The 21,205-nt window shown below is 41.3% G+C and overlaps 2 protein-coding genes across 5 annotated transcripts; one reads left to right on the top strand and one right to left on the bottom strand.

Annotated features, from left to right (window-relative positions):
* The first annotated feature begins 1,160 nt into the window (after positions 1 to 1,160).
* LOC117537556 (biliverdin reductase A-like) lies at positions 1,161 to 2,404 on the top strand. The gene has a single exon (XM_034202804.1). The coding sequence runs from the start codon at positions 1,313 to 1,315 to the stop codon at positions 2,180 to 2,182; it is 870 nt and encodes a 289-aa protein (XP_034058695.1). The 5' UTR covers positions 1,161 to 1,312; the 3' UTR covers positions 2,183 to 2,404.
* Positions 2,405 to 10,589: 8,185 nt separating this feature from the next.
* LOC117537560 (limbic system-associated membrane protein-like) lies at positions 10,590 to 20,869 on the bottom strand. Of its 4 annotated transcripts, XM_034202811.1 has the most exons (4): positions 17,763 to 17,904; positions 17,333 to 17,477; positions 16,479 to 16,566; positions 10,590 to 10,648 (listed from the first exon to the last, which is right to left on the bottom strand). In XM_034202811.1, exons 1-4 carry the CDS (start codon positions 17,819 to 17,821, stop codon positions 10,602 to 10,604), a joined length of 339 nt encoding a protein of 112 aa, XP_034058702.1. In that variant the 5' UTR covers positions 17,822 to 17,904; the 3' UTR covers positions 10,590 to 10,601. The 4 variants fall into 4 exon arrangements, with proteins under 4 accessions (XP_034058702.1, XP_034058699.1, XP_034058701.1 ...); XM_034202808.1 differs by lacking the exon at positions 10,590 to 10,648 and having other exon boundaries at positions 16,263 to 16,566; XM_034202810.1 differs by lacking the exons at positions 10,590 to 10,648; positions 17,763 to 17,904 and adding an exon at positions 20,749 to 20,869 and having other exon boundaries at positions 16,264 to 16,566.
* Between the last annotated feature and the right edge of the window lie 336 nt (positions 20,870 to 21,205).

Genomic DNA, 21,205 nt, shown 5'->3' with positions numbered 1-21,205 from the left:
GACTCTAATCCCCCCTTATTTTTAAAATGAATAAAGTTGTGCAAGTTAAAAAGTTTTCCATTCAAAGTTGATATTTTTCTTCTACACCTTCCAGGTCGTGAGCTATTGACTTGAATCAATACCAGAAAATACAGTCGACAAATAAAACATGCTTTATTTCCTTGTATTTTATTCCACCTTCCATTTTACTTAAATATGTGTCTAAAATTCAATAGATTTCCATTTCAAGTTTATTTCCATTAAAATATCCATGTGAAATAGAAGGAGGAATAGCAAGCGCCTCTAAAGAAATAGCAGCAATTATTGGGCTACAATGGGTTGAAGAGGTCAGATCTGATAGGGTGATACGCACAGACTCGCTATCTGCTTTGAAAAGCATACAGTCGACAATAACTGTTAGAGAAGATTTAATCTTTGAACTCAACCATTGCTTACTGAGACTTCAGAGGAGGGGAATAGATGTGCAGTTATGCTGGGTGCCTGCACATGAGGGGGTTCAAGGGAATGAGCTATGAGCATGCTGATAAATTAGCAAAATATGTGTTACAAAAGGAAATAGCAATACCAGTTTCACTTGGGAAAGGAGAAGGACAAGTAATAATTAAGAAGAAGGGTATGGAAATATGGCAGAAAAGGTGGGAGGAAGATCAGAAAGGGAGGATATACCACAAGTACAGAAATCAGTCATAATAAAGATCTATACAGAAAGGAACAGACGGGAGGAGATCATCATCACTAGACTCAGATTGGATCATACAGGATTAAACGGCACAATGTTTGTAATGAGAAAAAGTGAAGTTGAAGAATGCAGGGGGTGTGGAGTGAAAGAAAATGTGGAACACATCATATTACACTGCAACATGTACAAAACAGAGAGGGAAAAACTAAGAGACAGGGTCAGAGAGGCAGGAAGGGAGTGGAGCCTGATGGGGATACTGGGAACAGAAGGTGAGGGGGTAAGAGCTAGCAGGAAGGCCATTCTTAAGTATTTGAGTGAAACAGGATTGATTGGAAGAATTTAAAACAACGTAAATACAGTGGTATAATTCCACAAGTGGTGATGGGATGATATGGTGATACACACTTTTGTACAGTAGGTGGCGGTATGCACCTTAAAGTTGTTTGCAATCCGCAAAAATCTGAGAGAAGAATAAGTGCCCCTGGACACTTCCGGGCGCCTCACTCGAAGGCTGCTGCTAGCCGCTAGCTCTGTGTTACGTCACCTATTGGGATAACACTACTCACACAACCATAGCTCACAACATAACGGCTACATTTCTCCGTGTTGGCCACCAAAGGGCAGTGAACCAGCATGTTTGGAGCGGTGGTTGTTGGCATTGGCACAGCCGGTTGGGTGAGGATCAGAGACATGTTAGCTCCTCTGCCTGGCAGTCCGGCAGAGAAACTGAATGTCAGAGCTTTCATATCCAGGAGAAAGCTGGACTCTCAGCAGGGAGTGAGCCAGGTGACCGCTGAAGAGGCCGTGAGCAGAGAGGACATCCAGGTGGCGTTCATCTGCACTGAGAATGTGTTGCATGAGGAAAACATCAGAACTTTTCTGCAGGCAGGAAAACACGTGTGTGTGGAATATCCCATGACCATGAACTACAAAGCTGCTCTGGAGCTCTGGAACCTGGCCCAGGAAAAAGGAGTTATTCTCCATGAGGAACACATTGAGCTGCTGACCGAAGACTACAAAGAACTAAAGAGAGAGGTGGAGGGAAAGCTCCTGCAGGAAGGAACGCTTCATTTTACCGGTGGAGCTCTGAAGCCTGGATTTGGTTTCCCAGCATTTAGTGGCATTGCTCGCCTTACGTGGTTGGTGGAGTTGTTTGGTGAGCTGTCGGTAACTGCAGCAACTATGGAGGAAGACTCTGGCAACAACTACTGCAAGATGACTGCAAAGCTATTAACGTCTGACGACAGACCTCTGGTGTGGATTGAAGAGCGGGGGCCGGGCCTCCCTAGGGCCAAGAACATCAACTTTCAATTCGACTCGTGTACTCTGACAGAGGTTCCTCCTGCACCCAGAGGGGCAGTAGGCATCTTCATGCAGGACCTGATCCACTTCTCTGCCAAGCTGGCAGGCCAAGTGAGTCCCGGAGAGCTCCACAGGGAGAAGATCAGAATCCTACACTGCCTGAGATTAGCCGGGAATATACAACAATTGTGCAAAAGATAAATGGGGACTCTCCTTTATGATCATGCTAAATCGTGTTATTGCAATACGATTTCTTTAATTGAATCACCATACCCTTACATCAGGGATGGGCAACTTTGATGGTGGTGGGGGCCACATCATTGATGTACTGGCCACCAGGGGGCCGCAGATTCACTTGGAACACACACACACACAAATTCCATGTGTTGTATGTAATTATTAACAAATGTACTAAGTCTGACATCTTCATTGACATTTTACAATCAAAGGGAACATCCCCAAAAAATGGGAACATCCTCTAATAAGCTCACTAAACAAATATCAGTTCACAGAAATGTTATTTCATTTTTACAAGTGGCATGTTTGTAACAGGTTATTAAACAGTGGAATAAAACTATTTTAAACTATTGGAAAGCACGGAAAATGTGTGTGTATTGAGATTAACCATTAGATGACATACACATGAAGTAATGAACACTAACCCAGACATTAGTTGTCTAACTTGAACCTAAAACACTTGTAGCCAGTCTCTGCATTCCCCTTATTCCACAATAAGGGGAATGTCAACACAGACACCTGTCAGCCCGCACTCTGCTGTTCCTCAGCGCCACTCCCCCTCCCTCCCGCTGAAATTATGAATGAAAAGCGTAGTAATCATAGATAACACGGCAGGGTCCGTGACAGTTTGTTTTCATCTGATTTCAAATAAACAAAGTCTTGGTTTTCAGAATATTAAACTTGTTTCGCCAAATTCAGATGATAAAAATAACTTTTAAGATTGTAAAGGCATAATTACAAGAGGCAACTTAACGTCACAGCAGGCATAACAACAGCTGGTGTTTCTTGTGAGGGTTTCCCTGGGAAACAAACAAACAAATCTAAAGCATACTTAGTAACTTCTTATGTCTTGTTTCTTTGTAAAATCAATGTGCAAACAAGTTTAGTTTTGGTTGAACTAAAACAAAAAAACTGCTGGCTCCTGAACATATCAACCTTACAGGCATTTGGTAAGTGGAATCAACTTAAGTGCAGTAAAACATAAAGGATATGCAAATCATTTAATATATTTAATAAAATCATTTTAAAGACTTGATTTTAAAAAAGCGAGTTGATTTGTAAAATCCAAGTTTGTGTCCATAACACCAATCAGTGGCGGTTCTAGAACATTTTACATGGGAGGGCAAAGGGGAGGCAAGAGGTCATGCCAGGGTGGCATAGGAGGGCGGACAGTACGTGGTATTTTACACTGTATATAACCTATTTATTGTTAATTCATGCCCTAACACAAGTGTTCTTAATACACAAGTGTTCTTAATGCACAAGAGAAATAAGGTGTTCAGACAAACAATCGGGTGCCCTTTGAGTCCCCCAAGCTTACCTCAACCATTTTAAATGAAAGGAAACTACAAAATGTATTTTAAAGCAATGAATTAATGGAACAGGTTGTTTTGCATTACAATGTAAAATTAAATATATATTTTGTTTTAAAAAAAATTGGTTGTCTTACTTAGACAGACATATTTGCATGTCCTCACTAAGCATTATTACATATTAATTTAATATTAAACAAATCAAAATGGCCAATTATCCCAAAATGTTGCTGCTAATATAATCATATGCTTGTCAACTTTAACTGATCAAAAATCAATTCTGAAAAAATACTTGAATTATCTATGAAATTGCAATATTGTCCCTCAGTTTGTTTCAACCCCGTCACGCCATACCATACCCTCCTATTAAAATAATGGATCAGTCCATGTGTGATCTTCATTGAGGGAATTACATCACAAAAGTGTCAGTTTCTTCTCTTACCTATATTTCAGTTTTTGTATTTTCAGATTAAGATTGACAAGCTCAACATTTCAACTATGTTGTATGAATTAATAATAGTAAATAATTGTTTATTACAAAAATAAACAATAGTTTAGCAAAATATTACAATTTTGTAATGTCCTTGACTTCCATGTGGTGCCATATCTTATCTAAACAAGGTCTCATGCCTACTTTTTGTCAAAAACTTCAACCCTATTTTTTCAAGGAAATTCCTAGTAATTATTTATATTTTGTGCCTGAGGTGGGAACATGTAAGTAGTCCACTACCAGATGTTATGACCAAACATTTCGGTTTCATTTTTCAAAGATATAAAGACCCAAAAGATACCCGATTCAGAGAATACTCAGAATTCTGCATACTGTAAGTACTTAATTATAATTAAGTACACAAATGACATCACCCATCTCTTCAGAGAGCTACAGGTGACCTGTGCAGCAACACATTTCAATACATATTTGTCAATACTAAGAGCTGCTAGATTGTGCTGCTGTAATGGAATATGTAAGGAGAATAAGAACATACCATGTGGTCCAGCTAGAGTTTCCTCTGCCTCCTGATCCCTGCCTCTGGCCCACTTTCTGATACTTCATCTTTATTCCTCACATATATTTCTTCTTCTTCACTAATGTCTTCATCTCCTCCTCTTCCTCCTGCTCTGACCCTCCTGGTCTCTTCAGTGAACTCTCTTTTCCTTTTCCTCTTTCTGTTCGTCCTGATCACTTCTCATATGTCTTTTTGTTGTTGTTGAATCACTCCTATACTCTGGCCTGCAAGAGTCTACTTGTGAAAAGCACTGGTACAAATGCTTGTATAACTTTACACGTTAGGGCCATGTAGCCTAGTTAATATGTAGCATATCATAAATATAACATCAGAACGTATTTATCAAGCGCACACAGGCAGCTGTGTTTGGATCCAGTTTTTACGGTAAAGGATGTATCCTGGTTTCATTGATCTGGCCTCATGGCTGTGATGTGTAGTTTACTTGGATTTAATAGTAGGCTACCGCGTAGTTTAGCAAAGTGATCGATCTCCCAGCTAACGCTGTCTGCGTAGTATTTTGTAACGTAACGCCCCAAACAGCGCCCGTCTGTTAAACGCTATCGATTCAAATTGCAGCGTTTTATTAATATTTAGTTTCAAGCTCTCGTCCTTAGTAAAAACAAAACTAGTGGAAAGGGAAATGCTCCCAGGGGAAGCTGATCCATAGGTGCTGGGACAGCTCGCTCCCTCTCTGCAGCTGTGTGAGCTGCGGTCTGTGTGAACGCCGCTCCGCAGTTTAATGCAGGGCCGTAGCTGCGTTTTTAACGGGCCTAAAATGATATTTAAAATAATTCACTTTTAACTAATGTAATGCTTGTTTTGTTGCTTGAGAAGCTTGTGGAAATAGTGTAGGTTTGTTTTAGTACAGTTTTAGGGAAACAAAAGTTAGGGGGGCAGCTGGGGGGGCAAGGCTCTACAGTGGGGGGGCAGCTGCCCCCCCTTGCCTCCCCGTAGATCCGCCCCTGACACCAATCCTTTGCAGTGTGTCTTCCACATAGTGATGGTAAGTCACATAGTGCATACTATTCTCAATTCTTAACTAAGCCATGGCACAGGGAACAACATGTAGAATAACGAACACGGATGCATGAACCTTTTTGATCAGACACAAGAGGTACAGATAAAAGAGTTTGTACAGCATTGGATTCTCTTCAATCTCAAGAGGTACAACCTTTAAACTCTTTGATAACTATTGGAAGGCATTTAGGTGACAATTAAAACTAAATATATAAAATTGTCAAAATTATCGCGTTAACGGCGGTAATTAATCTTTTGAATTAATTGCGTTAAAATATTTAACGCATGTGCAGAATGGCCCGCCCCATACATCCCAACAGTGGCAGCGCCAGGGTATGGCTGGGGTAGGCTACACCCATACCAAGAAATGGCTTAGCCCCACCATGAAAAATGATGTTAAAGTAAGCAAAATAAAGTCCGCCAACTCTCGCTGAGAATTGCACAGACAGCAGTTAGTAAGATTGATTTCAGTAGCCACTTGTCTGGAAATACCGAAGACCAGAAACGGTTTTGAAAACTTTTGTCACGTAGTGATCGTCTTCTCAATAGAACATCTTTGATAATGTCTTCTGGCCAATCAGAATCAAGATAACGGCGTGGTGTTGTTGCAGGAAGTCCCGACGGAGAATACTTTTGCTGTAGTACAGGGGTGCACTAACTGGTACGCAAGTTATGTGCGTAATCTGAAATGCGTACTGTCTGTCACTTGTGTCTCCAAGCGCATTTGCGTACGTACGTACGTACGTACGTAATAATAAGCTTTTCCAGAAGGCGGTTAGATCACCGGACGAAAGAGTCGGTCTCCGTGTGCACCAGAGATGGGGACTCGAGTTTGTGACTCGGACTCGAGTCGCACTTAAATCGCACACACAGAGACTTCAGACTTGACTTGGACTCCTGCTCAAAAGACTTCGGACTCGACTTGGACTCGTGTTTTGGGACTCGTGAACAATCATTGTATTGTCTATTTTTGGCGTATTAAAGGTGGGGTAGGTAAGTTTGAGAAACCGGCTCGAGATCGCTAGAATTTGAAAATACACAACCGGAGAAAATCTATAGGTTACTTACGTAACCCCAGTTCTCAGAGTAACATGAAGTGAGATGTCTCACTATGGGATGCGCCTCATCGCATAGGGGAGAAGGAGGGGCTGTCACGCCGCTCGCTTCTTCTTCCTCGACTGCTGGCCGAAATTCTGGGTTGGCTGCGCCTGGGCTGCAGCCGGAACCGGAGAATTTCTAGGCCAGCTCGCCCTCGTCCCCTGCCTGGGCTGGGGACTCGGGGCGGACTGCGACCTCTGCGTTTTCGGTATTTTGAACCGAGCAGGGTTCGGGGCAGCTTGGACGAAGGGCTGCCGCTGCGAAGGCAGCGGCTGGGCCCTTCGAGGGAGGCAGAGGTGGAGGGCCTCGTCCTCCTTCTTTTTCGACTCGCATCTCCTCTGCATGGAGGCAAGAGCGGAGCCGAAAATCCCCTCGGGAACGATGGGCATGTCAAGCACATCCTCCTTTTCCCGGTCTGGGAGGTTGGTGAGGTTGAGCCATCTAGCTCTTTCGTGCACCACCATGATCCCCATTGTTTTGCCCGTGGCCTGGACGGCGCAGCGTTGGACACGGAGACAAATGTCTGTGACCGCGGCCAACTCATCCAGAACGGCCGGTCCAGGATTACTCAACATATCCTCACAGAGCTCCGTTTGGTATGCGGTTAGCAGTGAGGAAACGTTCAGAGCCCTGGCGGACAACGCTGTGGCTCTGTAGGACTGTTCAGTCATGGTCGACTGGAAACGGTCCACCTTCGCTGGCAGCGTGGGGTTCCTGCTTGGTGACGGGCCCATCCTCGGTAGGAGGTGGGCTGCCACCAGCAGTATGCGGAGCAGGCCGAGCCTCTGCGGGCGAGACCAAGGTGAGGTCTCGCCGGGAGCTCCCGCCTGGTGAGGCGTGGGGCTCCGTTCCCGCGTCTCTTGCCGCCACCGGGTCCCGGCCTGACACGGCGTGGGATCCCGGTTCCGCAGCTGCCGCTGTTAGTGAGCCCCAGACCGACAGTGAGGGGCTCAGTCTCTGCGGCGGACGCCCCCGTGTCTTGATTGTCAAACGGCGAATCAGTGGACATGAGGGAGTCCTGTTCCAACAAGCTAGCTTGGTGTGCTAGCCGTCGGTGGAGGCTCTTTCGGGTGAAACGGGCACAAAGCCCGCACGAGCCGGGGTTGTCGATAGCCTCCTGGGCGTGTTCCAGCCCGAGGCAGGACGAGCAGACCTGGTGTGAGTCTGTGCCTGCTATCTTCAACCCGCAGCCGCATGACCGAGCCTCCGAGTCCCTGACTCCTCTGGTGTGAGGGGGAGATGCGTCCATCTTGTTCGCCTCGTGGCGTGGAGAGGACCCGCTCGTAACAGGTACGTCGTTGAGAGAAAAAGTGTTACCAACCCGTCCTTAATCCGGAGAAAAAGGGACGGTGTGGGTCCTTTGTTCTCAAAGAATATTGACTGGTGTGTCAATATACTTCTAATCCTTTTCTCCTCCGTGAGAGAGAAAAAGAAAAGCGTCCTCGCTACCGTGGTGTCTGTAGTAAGGGGAAGCTAGCTAGCAACAGGTGCGTAGCTAGCTTGAGAAAAAATCAAAACCTTACCTTACTTTCCGGGGAAAGAAACGGCGAGGTCGATTTTAATACTAACTGGCGTTAGTATTACGGTCTTCTTGCGAAGCAGAAGGAGTAGCCGGCGAGCGCCCGTCGACCGAAATGGTTATATTTGGGTTCAGTCTGTGGACCGTTAAGCTTGTCCGGCTACTATAGAGATGTGCTCTGAAGCGAGAAGAGGTGTTTGAATGACGCATGCGTCGTGGCGCAAGCTACTTATAGGGGGTGAATTCCCTGACGCTGACGTCAAGATCACCAGCCAATCAGGATTGGCGTAATGAGATTGATGCTTCTGTTTGCTCTGCGATGAGGCGCATCCCATAGTTATGAATGAGAACTGCCACTTCCTCACAGAGCCCCTCCTCCAACACACACGAACGCGCACATGACCAATGAGGGCACGAGATAAGTTTGTGCCCCGATGGGAGGCTGACAGGCGGGTAGGCCCATAGATATATATATAAACACTAGATGACTCACCCGCGCTGCTGGCCAATGGAGACCGACGTTGCCACTTGGCCGCCATCTTGCTACAGGGAGTTCTCTCATTCATAACATTATGGTTTACTATTTAAATAACCATAGCTTGCTCAATTTTCAACCAATTTTCAAACGGTTTGGTTTTTTATAAACATCAAAGATGTAGTTATGATACTGCATACTTATAATCATGGACTTTCATATGAAAATAACATTAATCAGATAAAGCAATAGCTATACAAGGTATTTATATTATATTAAATATTTGCCGGTGTATATATTTCCATTTATTTTATTATATTGTTAATATTTAAAATAAATTATAAAATTAAAATACATTTATATTTTATATATAAAAATCGGTCTCATGTTACCACTCTGTAAGCCAAGAGTTGTTAATTTAGCAATGCCTTAGCTTTAAGAACAGGGACACAACTAATGACAATAGCATATGTTGGTATATTATTTAGATATTCACACCTTTATCAGAAGAACCAAACCAACATAAAATGTGCTCACAGACAGGCCAGTTCTGTCTAATTTATCACAATTATTTTTGACATGAGATCTTCATATTACTATACTAGTTTTGTATTTAGTTTCTAGATTTGTAAACAAATCCAGAACCTTTGAAATATGTTATTGAAAAAAGACCAAGAATAATATAAACTGTACCATGTGTCCTTTTGTGTCCTTCTGTAGTCCATTTGTGGTTTGTCTCACCCCGGCTGATATATCACAAAATCCACTATTTAAATTGTTCCCTATATTGCCCCTATGCCCCTGTAAGGTGTCCTTGGGAAAGGCGGCCTCCCAAAATAAATGTATTATTATTATTATTAAGAAGAACAACTTGGTGTGGTGTGGAGGGGATGTAGGAAGCAGGAGCAGGTGGGGAGAGATGGGGCTTCAAGGTTCAAGGTTATTTGTTTTAAATGTGTCTTGGAGATAAGGACCAGCTGCACACAATAAAATACAGTATAACACAAAACCAATAAGACACACGGTGACACATGGCACACCAACAATCAATCATCGTCCAGCCTCAGCTTTGGTATTCTTTCACAACCATGTTATGGGTTTATTAGACTGAGCAAACATAAACATATGTGGGGAACATAGTGCTGCGTCTCATGGAACATGAAGATTTAATAAATACATAGTAGGTGGCGATATATGCTCCTAGTGGTAGCGATTCGCCATTAAACAAAGAAGAAGAACAAACATCAGGGGGAAAGAGAGGGAGACACACAAGCACCCACTACGGCACGTAACACATGTTGTTACGTTCCCTCTTGGCGAGGGGTACAAAGGGAAACGACACGACCAGAGTAGAATTGGTATGTGTTACCAGCGGTTTATTTGTAACTGCAAGTAAGTAAAATGATATGCACAAAACAGCTTGGCCCAACAACGGGTCAAACTGTTCCTGTCCTGTCACAGGGAACAAAACCGTCCCTTCTTAGGGCGAGTTCCCACTGCCTCCTCCTCTCTTCGGTTTTGGGAAAGCTTAAAAACATGAGAAAGGTAGCCAGATATATAAATTATTGTCAACATTTTCCTCCCTTCTTTCCTTTAACATTAAGGGTAAGGACAAAAATAAACACAGAAATTATCATTTTTTTGGTATGTATGCATGTATGTATAGCCTACTTTAAGAATAAGACAACCACACTAAGAGTAATAAAAAAGGTGTCCAAAAGAAACATTAAATAATTGTGTAAAGAAATGGTAACAACATATTCTAAAGAGGCTGGGTCAACAACAATCTTGCAATACTATTATCTCACATAGCCCCACTGATCCTGTGTAGCAGGACTTGTAATGTACATACATCCACTAAGTAATTAACGATTATCCTAATTTTAGTCATAATATTGTCATATCTTACACGTGAAAGGTGATCCCACGGGTTCTTGTTTGCAGACTGCGGTGATTAGAGCATCCGTAGGCTGCACAAAAGTCCGGCATAGTCAGGTACTTCTGTAAACACAAAGCCAGCAAATTCCTGTATCATAATGCGAGATGTTTTTAACAAGCCAAACCACTTGGAAGAAATCATGTGTAACTTAAGTTATGTTGAAAAGAAAGAGCAGTTCTGCCTCTCCCACTGGTGTAAAGTTGCTGGGTCAACTTTGTAATACTAGGTCTCACTCACAGCCTCTTGTTATTAGCCAGCTAATAAATACAACCACATACACAAAGAAAAGCTGCAATTTCAACATGTCCAAGCATCCTGTATCATAGCAATGCTAATAATGTTTATAATAAACCAAACCGTTTGTAAATCAGTCAAGATTTCAGCGAGTTAAGAGTATTTTTGTGCAGATCACTCACCTTACAACAGCTACCATAACGCGAATCAGAGTAACTGTTAACTGTAGCAAGATGGCGGCCGGTCAGCTACGCTGGAAAATCTCCCATGAGCCATCTAGTGTTTATATATATCTATGGGTAGGCCATCCAGTTATTTTAGCCGGGCCGGCTATCGGGATGTTAAGAGCATTCCATGGAATATAATAAAAAGTGTATCTCGAGCCGGTTTCTCAAACTTACCTACCCCACCTTTAACATTAACATCATGGTAACATCATGGTAACACCATGGCGACTGGCGGCACACCTGCAGCTGTACCGCTTGTAATTAGGTTCAACCAGAGCCGTATAATAGAAGAGTTATGACATCTCCGTTCACTCCAATGGACCACTTTTTTACAGCAATGGCGGATCGTGGAGCCTCTCATTCGTTCCCCGGAAGTTAGCGCCAAGGCTAGCAGAGCGGTAGAGTTGCAGCATAATAACCGTTCGTGACGGACTTTTAAAGGTAAGAAGAAGTTTAAAGATTTATATTGCGGATATTATCAGTACATCTGATTCAAATTAACATGTGTATTAAAGGATGTCAGTGGATTATCCCTAAATCAGTAGATTTAGGGAACGTTTACAGATAACAGATCAAGCTAGGATACCGAAGCAAGTTAGCAACAGACGTTGAACAACCTTTTAATTGTAAATTCCATTCTCTTAATGTCATTTGGTCCAACGTTGTTGAATTAGAGAAGAGGGGCTTCTAAACGGGATTGTATGCGGGGGTGGAGGGAGTTAAATATTAGATAAATATAACTTTGGTGCGTGTAAGAGTGAGTGTTTTTAGCAGAGCCATATTGTGTCCTTGTGATTATGTTGATTATTACCTGCCTGTATAATGTTGCAGCTCAGCTGATTTTGGATTGATGGCAAAGGGAGAGGGACTTGAGTGAGTGTGAAAACACAAGGTAAGTTTAATACTACTGTTTTATATAAGTAAGCATACTAAACATGTATTCTATCACTGTATTATATAAGTAATCTTGTTAGTAACCTACTGTATGGCAGGTGGAGGGGCAGTGATGTTACAGGTGGAGGAGCAAAACTGCAAGACTGCAAACTCACAAGACAGAGAAATCGAAGTTTGTTCTCCAGAGATGAGGTTGATTTCACTTCAATTTTTTCATATTTTCTAAAGATGTGGAAATGGCACCAAAAAAAACTTGAGAGCTGTAACCAAGACAACTGTAACAACATGAGTAGACAGCCACCAAGGTTTTTCAAGTCCCTCTCTTACTCCATTTTGCCAACCCAAACTTCCAGGTACATGACGGGACACCTTGCTTGTTTTTGTTGTTTGCACTCCTCTGGCAGGTGGAGGGCAGTGATCCCTTCCCTTCTTCCCTCAATCTTTGAGACTAATGTAAGTAGAAGACATGGCACTGTAAATGTTCAAACATTTAAAATATTATACCACTTAAAAATAAGAAATATTACTTTTGTTACTAAGAGTTCATACTTATTATACCTGTGTCACCTTTCACACTATCGCTGTGATCATGAGCTATGGGCTTTGTAGATACAGGTCCCGGGGTGAATCGTGGTGCAGGGGCCCTTCTCTTTTTGACCACAGGGCGATGCACGAAGATGGTGGGTATAGCCTCTGCTCTCAGCCTAGTCTTGCCCTTTTTTGTCTTGACAAACTGGTCTGCATCAAAATGTGCCTGCGGAGTGACTTGAGGTTACTTCACACACAGAACAACTCAGTTTTGTCTGCCCACATACATATTCCATAGTGGTTGAATACACAGTATTAGGAAACACTTTATACTTACTGGACATGTTATACTCATTACATACTGTATATACAATATGACCAAGAATGTGAGACAACTTTATAGAAATTCATATCACATATGTTACTGATGCCATTTGTCATACTTTGTTAAACTCACAAATAATAAAGTTCCATAACTTCAGTTGGGAACAAAGACCACACCTTATCTCCCCAAGGCAATTTCCCATCCAATAGGTGTGCTATATAGGTGTGTATAACCCTTTCTCCTGTCTGTTTATCCCTCTTTCAGCACAAGAACCAGAGGGGGATTCAATGGAGCCTGAATACCTGCACTGAGACCCTCACCCTGCACCCTGAGTCTCAACTCTCAGTGTTTTTCAAGCCTTTCCCTGTTTTTTGTATTAAACAAAACATTAAGCTTTCCTAATGGTGTGGTTTTCGTTTTGTGAAAAAGTGCAAATGCAGTGTTTGTATATAAATCACATATTTTTTTGCTGTTGGTCGTGAAATTGCTCCTGCTTCCTCCGCTCTGTGTCAGTGGGGAAGCTGTACATTCATACTCCTTTCTCTGAGCGATTGGAGCATCCCCAGGCAGCACAGCAAACCATGGTGGCGACTAGGAGGCAGCACAGCACACCAGGACAACACCGAGGAAAAGGCACAGACAAACTGCATGATATGCTATTCAATGTTTATTGAATTCCATGTATTTGCAATGGATGTTCCTAAAACAACACATTTAACATCATCATCATCATGCTGCTGCTGCTAGTCCTTTGATAGTCTCCTGTCCTTTCTGAAAGCCATAAAGATGACATTAGTCATTTAGATAACTTGTGTCCTCAATTACCATGGGATTATTGAAACTACCATGAATTAAAAAAAATGGTAGACATTAATCTAATCTGAATTTTAAAGCATTACTTTAGATCCCCTCCCTCTAAATATATCAATAAACATTAGAAAGTGATGCTCCTGACTACCATACAGGTTTAAGAAGATAATATTGGTTTTAAAGAATTCAAAGCTATAAATAAACAGCAACAGGCTCTTTAACCAAGGCACTGTTAGCCTAACATGTAAACTAGTTGTTCACACTAATCCTAATATTATCACTTAATATTAGCAAATTCTATTTTATTTTTTAAAACATATTGATGTAAATACATACACATATCGATTTGTTGTATACATTTTGCAAATCAAAACCTTTATTCACTAATAATTACCAAAAATCGTAGTTCTATCTCCTGTTATCAATGCATTCACATTGCCCGCCATGAACTTCCGGGGAACGATCCTCTTCTACATGAACCACGTGACGATAACCGTTTTTGGACTTCCGTTGTCGTAACTCTTCTATTATATGGCTCTGGGTTCAACTATAAAAACTTCGAACAAAACGCCGGCGGCACCAACAAAAGGAGCGCACACTGCAAAGTCTGCAATATTAAAATCAAGGATGCTGGTGCAACAACGTCAAATTTCATCAGGCACTTGAAAACTCACCCGGAGAGGTCAGTCACATTAACGCATATGGACGGTTAGCAAACATGTTTAGCTCAGCATCAGCTATATAATGTTAAATTAGCTTGCTACTAGCTTTGTAACTGAATATTTGAAAAGATGAGTGAATGTTTGCTTGTCACACTTGTTTGCGTTGAGTGGCGTTGACATCCAACTCTTGACATGACATAAAAAAGGTCGGTAACGTTAATCATTACGTTCCGCTGCCATCTACTGGCTAACGTTAAACGTAGAAAAATACATAGTAACATACATAAATACATCTGTCGGTATATAGACAGGTTACAGGTTTATTGTTGACCACGTAACGTTAATGTTACAGGTTTATCAGGTTACCATTACACTGGGTTTGAGTGAGGATAGAGGAATATGTTTATTTATAGTAGACTTAAAAGATGTAATTAGAGACCCAGTGTAATTAAACAATACGGTTGCAGAGGTCAAATTTTAACATTTTTGTCCACTGGCCAAATGGCTAGCCTAGTGAATGTTGACATTTTACCAGCCACTCAATAGATTGCCATTGTTATTTTTGGCTGGTGCGTGCAACATACAGTACCAGCCACTTGCATGATTTACCAGCATTTGGCTGGTAAATGGTGTTAATGGTAGATATCTCTTTTGGAACAGGTCATGTTTTAATATCACCAGTTCAGTATATTTCAGATAATATTGCAGCAATAGTTTTTTAGTTGCAAATGGCACAGAACAAATGTTTACTTTTAAGTACTTTTAACACAGTTTCCCTGCGGGGGATTAATAAAGTATTTGTGATACTGATTTCTGATTCTGAAGTGTTTTGCTTATAAGTTGTTTGCATTTAGCTAAAGTGTGATGTTTTTCCTCATATTGCATTGCAATAGCCTGTTTAAAGTGATCATATAACAAACAACTAATCAGTACTGATACTGTATGCTAATAGATATAGGAGTGATAATAATACAGTAAATGCTTTGAATTTCTTAGATATAGCTGTGCAGTATTCTTAACAGACTGGATAGCAGCAGACAATATAAGGCTTATTACAACCAGAAGAGACTTGAGACTTGACTTGGACTCGTGACCAAAGACTTGAGACTTGATCAAGTCTCACCCCACAAAGACTTGAGACTTGACTTGGACTCGTGACCAAAGACTTGAGACTGGACTTGGACTTGCAAAAAAAGACTTGTGAACATCTCTGGTGTGCACAGACAGGGCTGCTGTTAACGTCGGTCTGTACAACGGAATTATGCCAACACTACGCCAACCCGCTGCGGAGGGAGACTCCTCCCCTTCACTGGAGAACTGCGCTAAAACAGCTGATCACAACGTTCACACTCTGTGGTCACGAAGTACTCCACTAGCGCCCCCCCCCCCCCCTGTCGACTTTCCTGAAGTACTCCCCCGTTGATAGAAATCAACACGTAATGAATTAAGACCCCACGGTTTGATGATTGATAGGTGTGTGGGCTGTCTTTCATTTTGACACACAGAAAAATGTTATAATAAACATACATACTGTACACAGTTAAATGGATATATCTGCCTTCTTTCATTTATCTTTCCATTCCCACAACAATATACATAAATAAATGGCATATTTTGGACATAGTTCGAATGGTGATTAATCATGATTAATTAATTTTTAAACTGTGATTAATCTGATTAAAAATGTTAATCGTTTGACAGCCCTAATATATATAAATTCCACCCTCCAGGCCTATAAGATCAAACCCTGCAGCATCTTATCTCTCTTGCTCTCAACTTTCTGGCTGTCTCCATTCAGGAGGTAAAACTTTTTTTTCTTTGAGATGGAAAACTACTGCTCAAGGCTTTTGAAGTGCACTCAAGATTAATTTGAACTGGAACAAGAAATTCTATTGCTGTAGGCGGCAGTTTGTGACATAGAGCAGTTTTTCCCTGACAACAAATATTCATATATTTTCCTTACAGGCACCTTAGAGGGACACATTTCAACGTTTAATAACAGAGTTTGGTGACGCTGCTGTTTGCTGCTTGTGTGCAGTTGGACAATGATGCGATTGACTCTTAATAAATATGACATAATCATTTCAAATTTGTTCTAGCTTCTGTTTGGAATATAATATATTGACACCATTTCCAAGTGTAAATCTGTACGGCTGGCGTGGATTGGTTGTGTGTTGTGTGCTGCTGGTGTCTATGTGTAGGTGCCACTTACCTTGTACAATGAGGTAGACCTGTGAGGTCTTGGGCTGCTGCTTCGTCTGTATGGAGCAGGTGTACGACCCCTCATCATAAACATCCACCTATACACAATCACAAATACAATATTGTTTTCATTAGTTTGAAAATATCTTATCATATGCCTGGCAGATTATCTTATCCTCATTTATCTTCCTACATGTTACTTTTTCAAGATCCTACTCTATAATTTTTATTTTGACAAACATTCACAATATTCTCGAAATAAATATTTATGATTCTTCAGTGAAACAACGTTATACAGGAAAGTAGTCGAATTATCTCAATCAACTTTACAATATAATATGTTTTGATTATTATTAATTAATTCAACTTTAAGAAGTCAAAGCTTATAGACATGAGTAATGAATGATCATCATTACATAACAGATACGATCAGCATTTCAGCAGACCTCCCAGCATGGACAGTTTAGATGAGGTAGTTAACCCTTTATGAAAACATGTATTCTTTTTTAATAAGACTTGCTGAACTGATAATCAATGAAAACGATAACTTTAACATTCTGGGAGGATAATCTCATTTACTGTCTAGCAGAGGGTGCATACTGATACCAGTCTAACATTAGTTTATTTTCAAATGATTATTTATTGTTGTTAAAGCACAAAAAAGGGTTAAAATTAATAGATGAACATACAAAAAACAGATATGCTTATGAAGGTTATGTTTAATAATTTTTAAATGTATTCCTATAAGGAGGAGAAACAAATGGTTCTTTCCCATCTTTAAATGCAGCTGTTATTACATCTAACGATGAAATCAAAGAATAAAAAAACAAAAACATTTTGGTCCGGTTTCTAGGTCAGTGTTACCTTCTGTATGCGCAGGCTGTACTCGAGCTGTCCTTTAGTCACCAGATCTACTCTGGGGTCCAGAGACCACTTGTCCTGGCCGGCATAGATGATGTTGGATCGATTGAGCCAGGCCACTTTGGACACTTTGTCATCCACATAACACCTGCAGGAACAAGAAGAACAAGTAGTGTTAAGGGAAGTTAAGTGAAATAAAAGCCAGGTTTACTTAAAAAAAGAAAGAAAATTACGTGACATCCTTCATTTCATAATATGTAAACTCAAAATCAAAGAGGATGTATAATTGTGTAGGAACGTATCTGCATCACAGTTCAGCTATGTTGTGGTTTAAACTGCTGAGTGTATTCCCTCAGTTAAGGTTAGTTAAGGTTTACAGACAACTTGGCGCACCTCTCATTCAGAGGTCTCAAAACAAGAGCTATGTCTTAACCTGTGTCTCTCTTCCTTCTTTCTCTCTCTGATAAATACATCTCCTTTAACAGTCAGCATATTCCTGTGGATGAGGAAGGACACCAGTATGCTGTTGTTTACTCCTTGTTGCAGACAGTCAGAACATTACTCCAAGAAAGCTCAAGCTAAGACAACTCGCACAGGAGGCATGGTAGCCGGGCGTCTGCCTAATGAATAAATGTAAATGTGAGAAGACGTCGGAATCAATGAGAAGGGATATCAGCCGTAATGCTAGCCGACAGTGGATGCGCCTCACATGCAAATTCTGGTGACTCCGGTAGACCAGGCTGTGCACATGGCTGTGGAGTGTGTTGGGCCACAATGGAGCAGATTTGGGAGGCAGAGGAGTGAGGCTGTCTTTGGCAGGTGACCCCGGGTGATGCACACAAGTGGTGGTGCAGTCACCCCTGCCTGTTACCCAGTGGGAGCTGGATGTCAGGTTTGTTGAAGGCTTGTACTCACAGCTTGAATCCCTGTTGATGTTCCTTCCCTTTGTGTGGAGCCCAGATAACTCACTGTATTTATTGACTCGCTTTGACATCTACACTCTACTTTCTTCCCTCAGAAGTGAACAGCTTTAAAGGGATTTCCCTTTGGTTTCAGATATCTTCAAAGCTTTAATTAAAATACTTTATAGCTATATGCATCCTAATCTTATGCAGACACATTTTCCTATATTGATGGAGAGCTAGTCTTTATGAACAACAATAAAATAACGATAACAGTTTGGACTCCAATGGACACATCGGAAATACTAAAATGTAGCCTGACTTACATTTTTTAAATCCATATACAGCATTTCATTAAACAAGTTCTTAGATTCAACCTCTGCAAATCACCCATGAAGGGTAGGCCCCTTTGGTGTAATCCAGAATGTGTCCTTGTATTCAAGTCAAAACATCGCTGCTTTTAAAGAAACAAACAACATATTTTTACCAACATTGAAAATGAGTACAAATATACACAGAACATGATGCTAAAATTGTCCTGCTAGATTCACAGGGACCTGAAGGAGAGCGGAACTTTGCCAGGCTTCCATTTGTTAATATTTATTTTGGATTCAACACCATGTAGCCTGTCATCCTCGCCAACAAACTGGTCACTCAAACACCCTAAAAACCAACACAAGCTCACTACAAGGGTGTTTTCCTATCCCTCCTCCTGTTCATGCTCTATGGTGACTGTGAAAGCATCCATCCAAACTGCCAACTCATTAAATGTTCTGACTACACAGCGCTTCTCTCAGGCTCTGAGCAGGAACACGGTTCTTCTCTATGATTTTAACGTTAAATGGTGCAACAATACAATGCTGGATTTCAATTTCACTCAGAGGTGGTTGGTGGTTGATTTCAGGATGCAGTCCAGACAAGGAGTTGGATGGTGTGAATATCTTGGAATGATCTTTGACATTTGAGCAAAACACAGAAGCCTTATCAAGAAAGCAAACCTGCATCCACATGCTTTCAAGAACTGAATTCCAAAAACCCTTCTACAGTTCTTCAGCGAGTACATTCCGTGTTTCTCCTTCACATGTTGGTTGCCATCACTCACTGTCATAACCAGAAACCGTCTCCATACCACAATTAACACCTGTTCCTAAAAAATCACTGGAGTGCAGATTACGAAGCCTCATTACTAGCTACCACTGCGTGTGCCTCACATGTTTTAATGTTGTGAGACTATGTGTGTCATCACAGTGTTAATTTGGCTCTCTGTTGAAAGTTGCTGTCACCTCAACAGCGCGCAAGATTCACAGTCACGGAACTTAACAGGTTTGTAGTTCAGATCAAAATGTAGAGCCAGTGCAAAGGTGAGCATGGCAGTGGTGTATATAAGTAAACGGAAAGGTAATGAGGAAAGGACCTACAATTTATGCCATGGCCTGAATTGGTATTGCGGGTGGCCTCTAGGTCTGTGAGCAGCAGGGAAAAGCCCATGACATCATGTAGGATAACATAACACCCATCATCTCCACCCACAGATCCAGATGCCTTCTTTCGTGGTGTAGCCTACGCAGTTTCTCTAGAAATGGGCACAGAGCTCTGTTCATTCCATAAGACCTCCGCTGGACTAAGGATCTCAAGAACAATAATTAGCTCTATCTGGATCTGCCATGTAGTCTTTTCCCCTACTTATTATTTAATTTATCATTATTGTTTTTAATAACGACCTACTTACTTTTTAATAATAATTGTACTATCAGCTCAACACCATACAGCTATTTGCTTATAATTGTCTATAACTATTACTCAAGCCTAAAATGGGTTCGCTTTCTTGGATTTATGACGTTTATTGTATAAGGTGAATTGGAAGAGCCAGATGACCGACATGTATTCAGTCCAGTCTATGACACTGTCCTGCAGTGTGGGACAAGGGGACAACATTGCATTTGTATAAACTTTCCCTCTAAACCAGTGTTTGCATATTTTCTTTATTGTAAGATCCCTCTTGTACTAAAAGGGTTTTAACATTACCAGATTGTTTGTTATATAATTGTACGATGAAGCTGTTTTTAATTAGATTCATAACAAATAAATTGCTCACTTTGTGTAAAAGTTCTAATGCTGGGATTGATCATTCCACAACTCATTAGCGACAAAGCCCTACATTTGTGAAACACAAAGTGACAAGTTTAACAGCTTTTAGGGGATGGCAGTGAATCACTAAACTGTCCAGGCTGACTGTACGGCTGCATCTTGTTGGTTTTCAATGAGCTTGCTTCCTTTCTCCCCTTATTATCTCCTGTCTCCCACCGTGAAGTAAATGGGAGGAGGTTAAAAAACGAAAGCACGTAAGTGAAGGACAGAGAGAGGAGACGTGAACAGAATCATGACACCAGTTTCCTTTGGTTGTCTCTTTCACAAACATACATTATACTTAATAAAGCATTTTGATCGTTTACATTTCTTAATATTATGTATTAAACAGAATTGCGTTGCTAGGCAACAGCATGGGTCCATTCTTACTTCCTGTCAGCTGATGCATTCGCTGACATCAGCAAATGGAACCTTCAGATTGATGACATCATCTTTGCCTTGATGCTTTAGAAGTTTGCAGGTCTCAGCTGTGACGGTGAATTCATCAGAGCATCAGAGCATCAGTCAGAAGGCAGAAGGAACTGTTCCAGCTAGTGTCAGATCATTGCAGAAATAGGTTTTGTAGCAAGCTAACATTAGGTAGACTTGCACGTCTATTTTAACGAGATAATCTAAGTGAACTCCATTTTTGTGGCTTTAATTCAGTTGAACAATTATATTCAGTTTGCTTAACAACAGGTCATTTCATCACCGCAGTAGAGATGGAGATGAACAATAGAGATGAGATGGAAGTCAAGCTCGAGATTCTGCAAAAAGAAAATCAGGAAATCAAGTTGTTGCTGGAGCAGGAAAGGACTTTAAGGAATAAGCTTGAGATTGAAGGCGC

Source organism: Gymnodraco acuticeps, unplaced genomic scaffold (genome assembly GCF_902827175.1).
Source record: "Gymnodraco acuticeps unplaced genomic scaffold, fGymAcu1.1, whole genome shotgun sequence".
Lineage (NCBI taxonomy): Eukaryota > Metazoa > Chordata > Actinopteri > Perciformes > Bathydraconidae > Gymnodraco > Gymnodraco acuticeps.
This window is presented reverse-complemented; position numbering and strand designations above follow the sequence as displayed.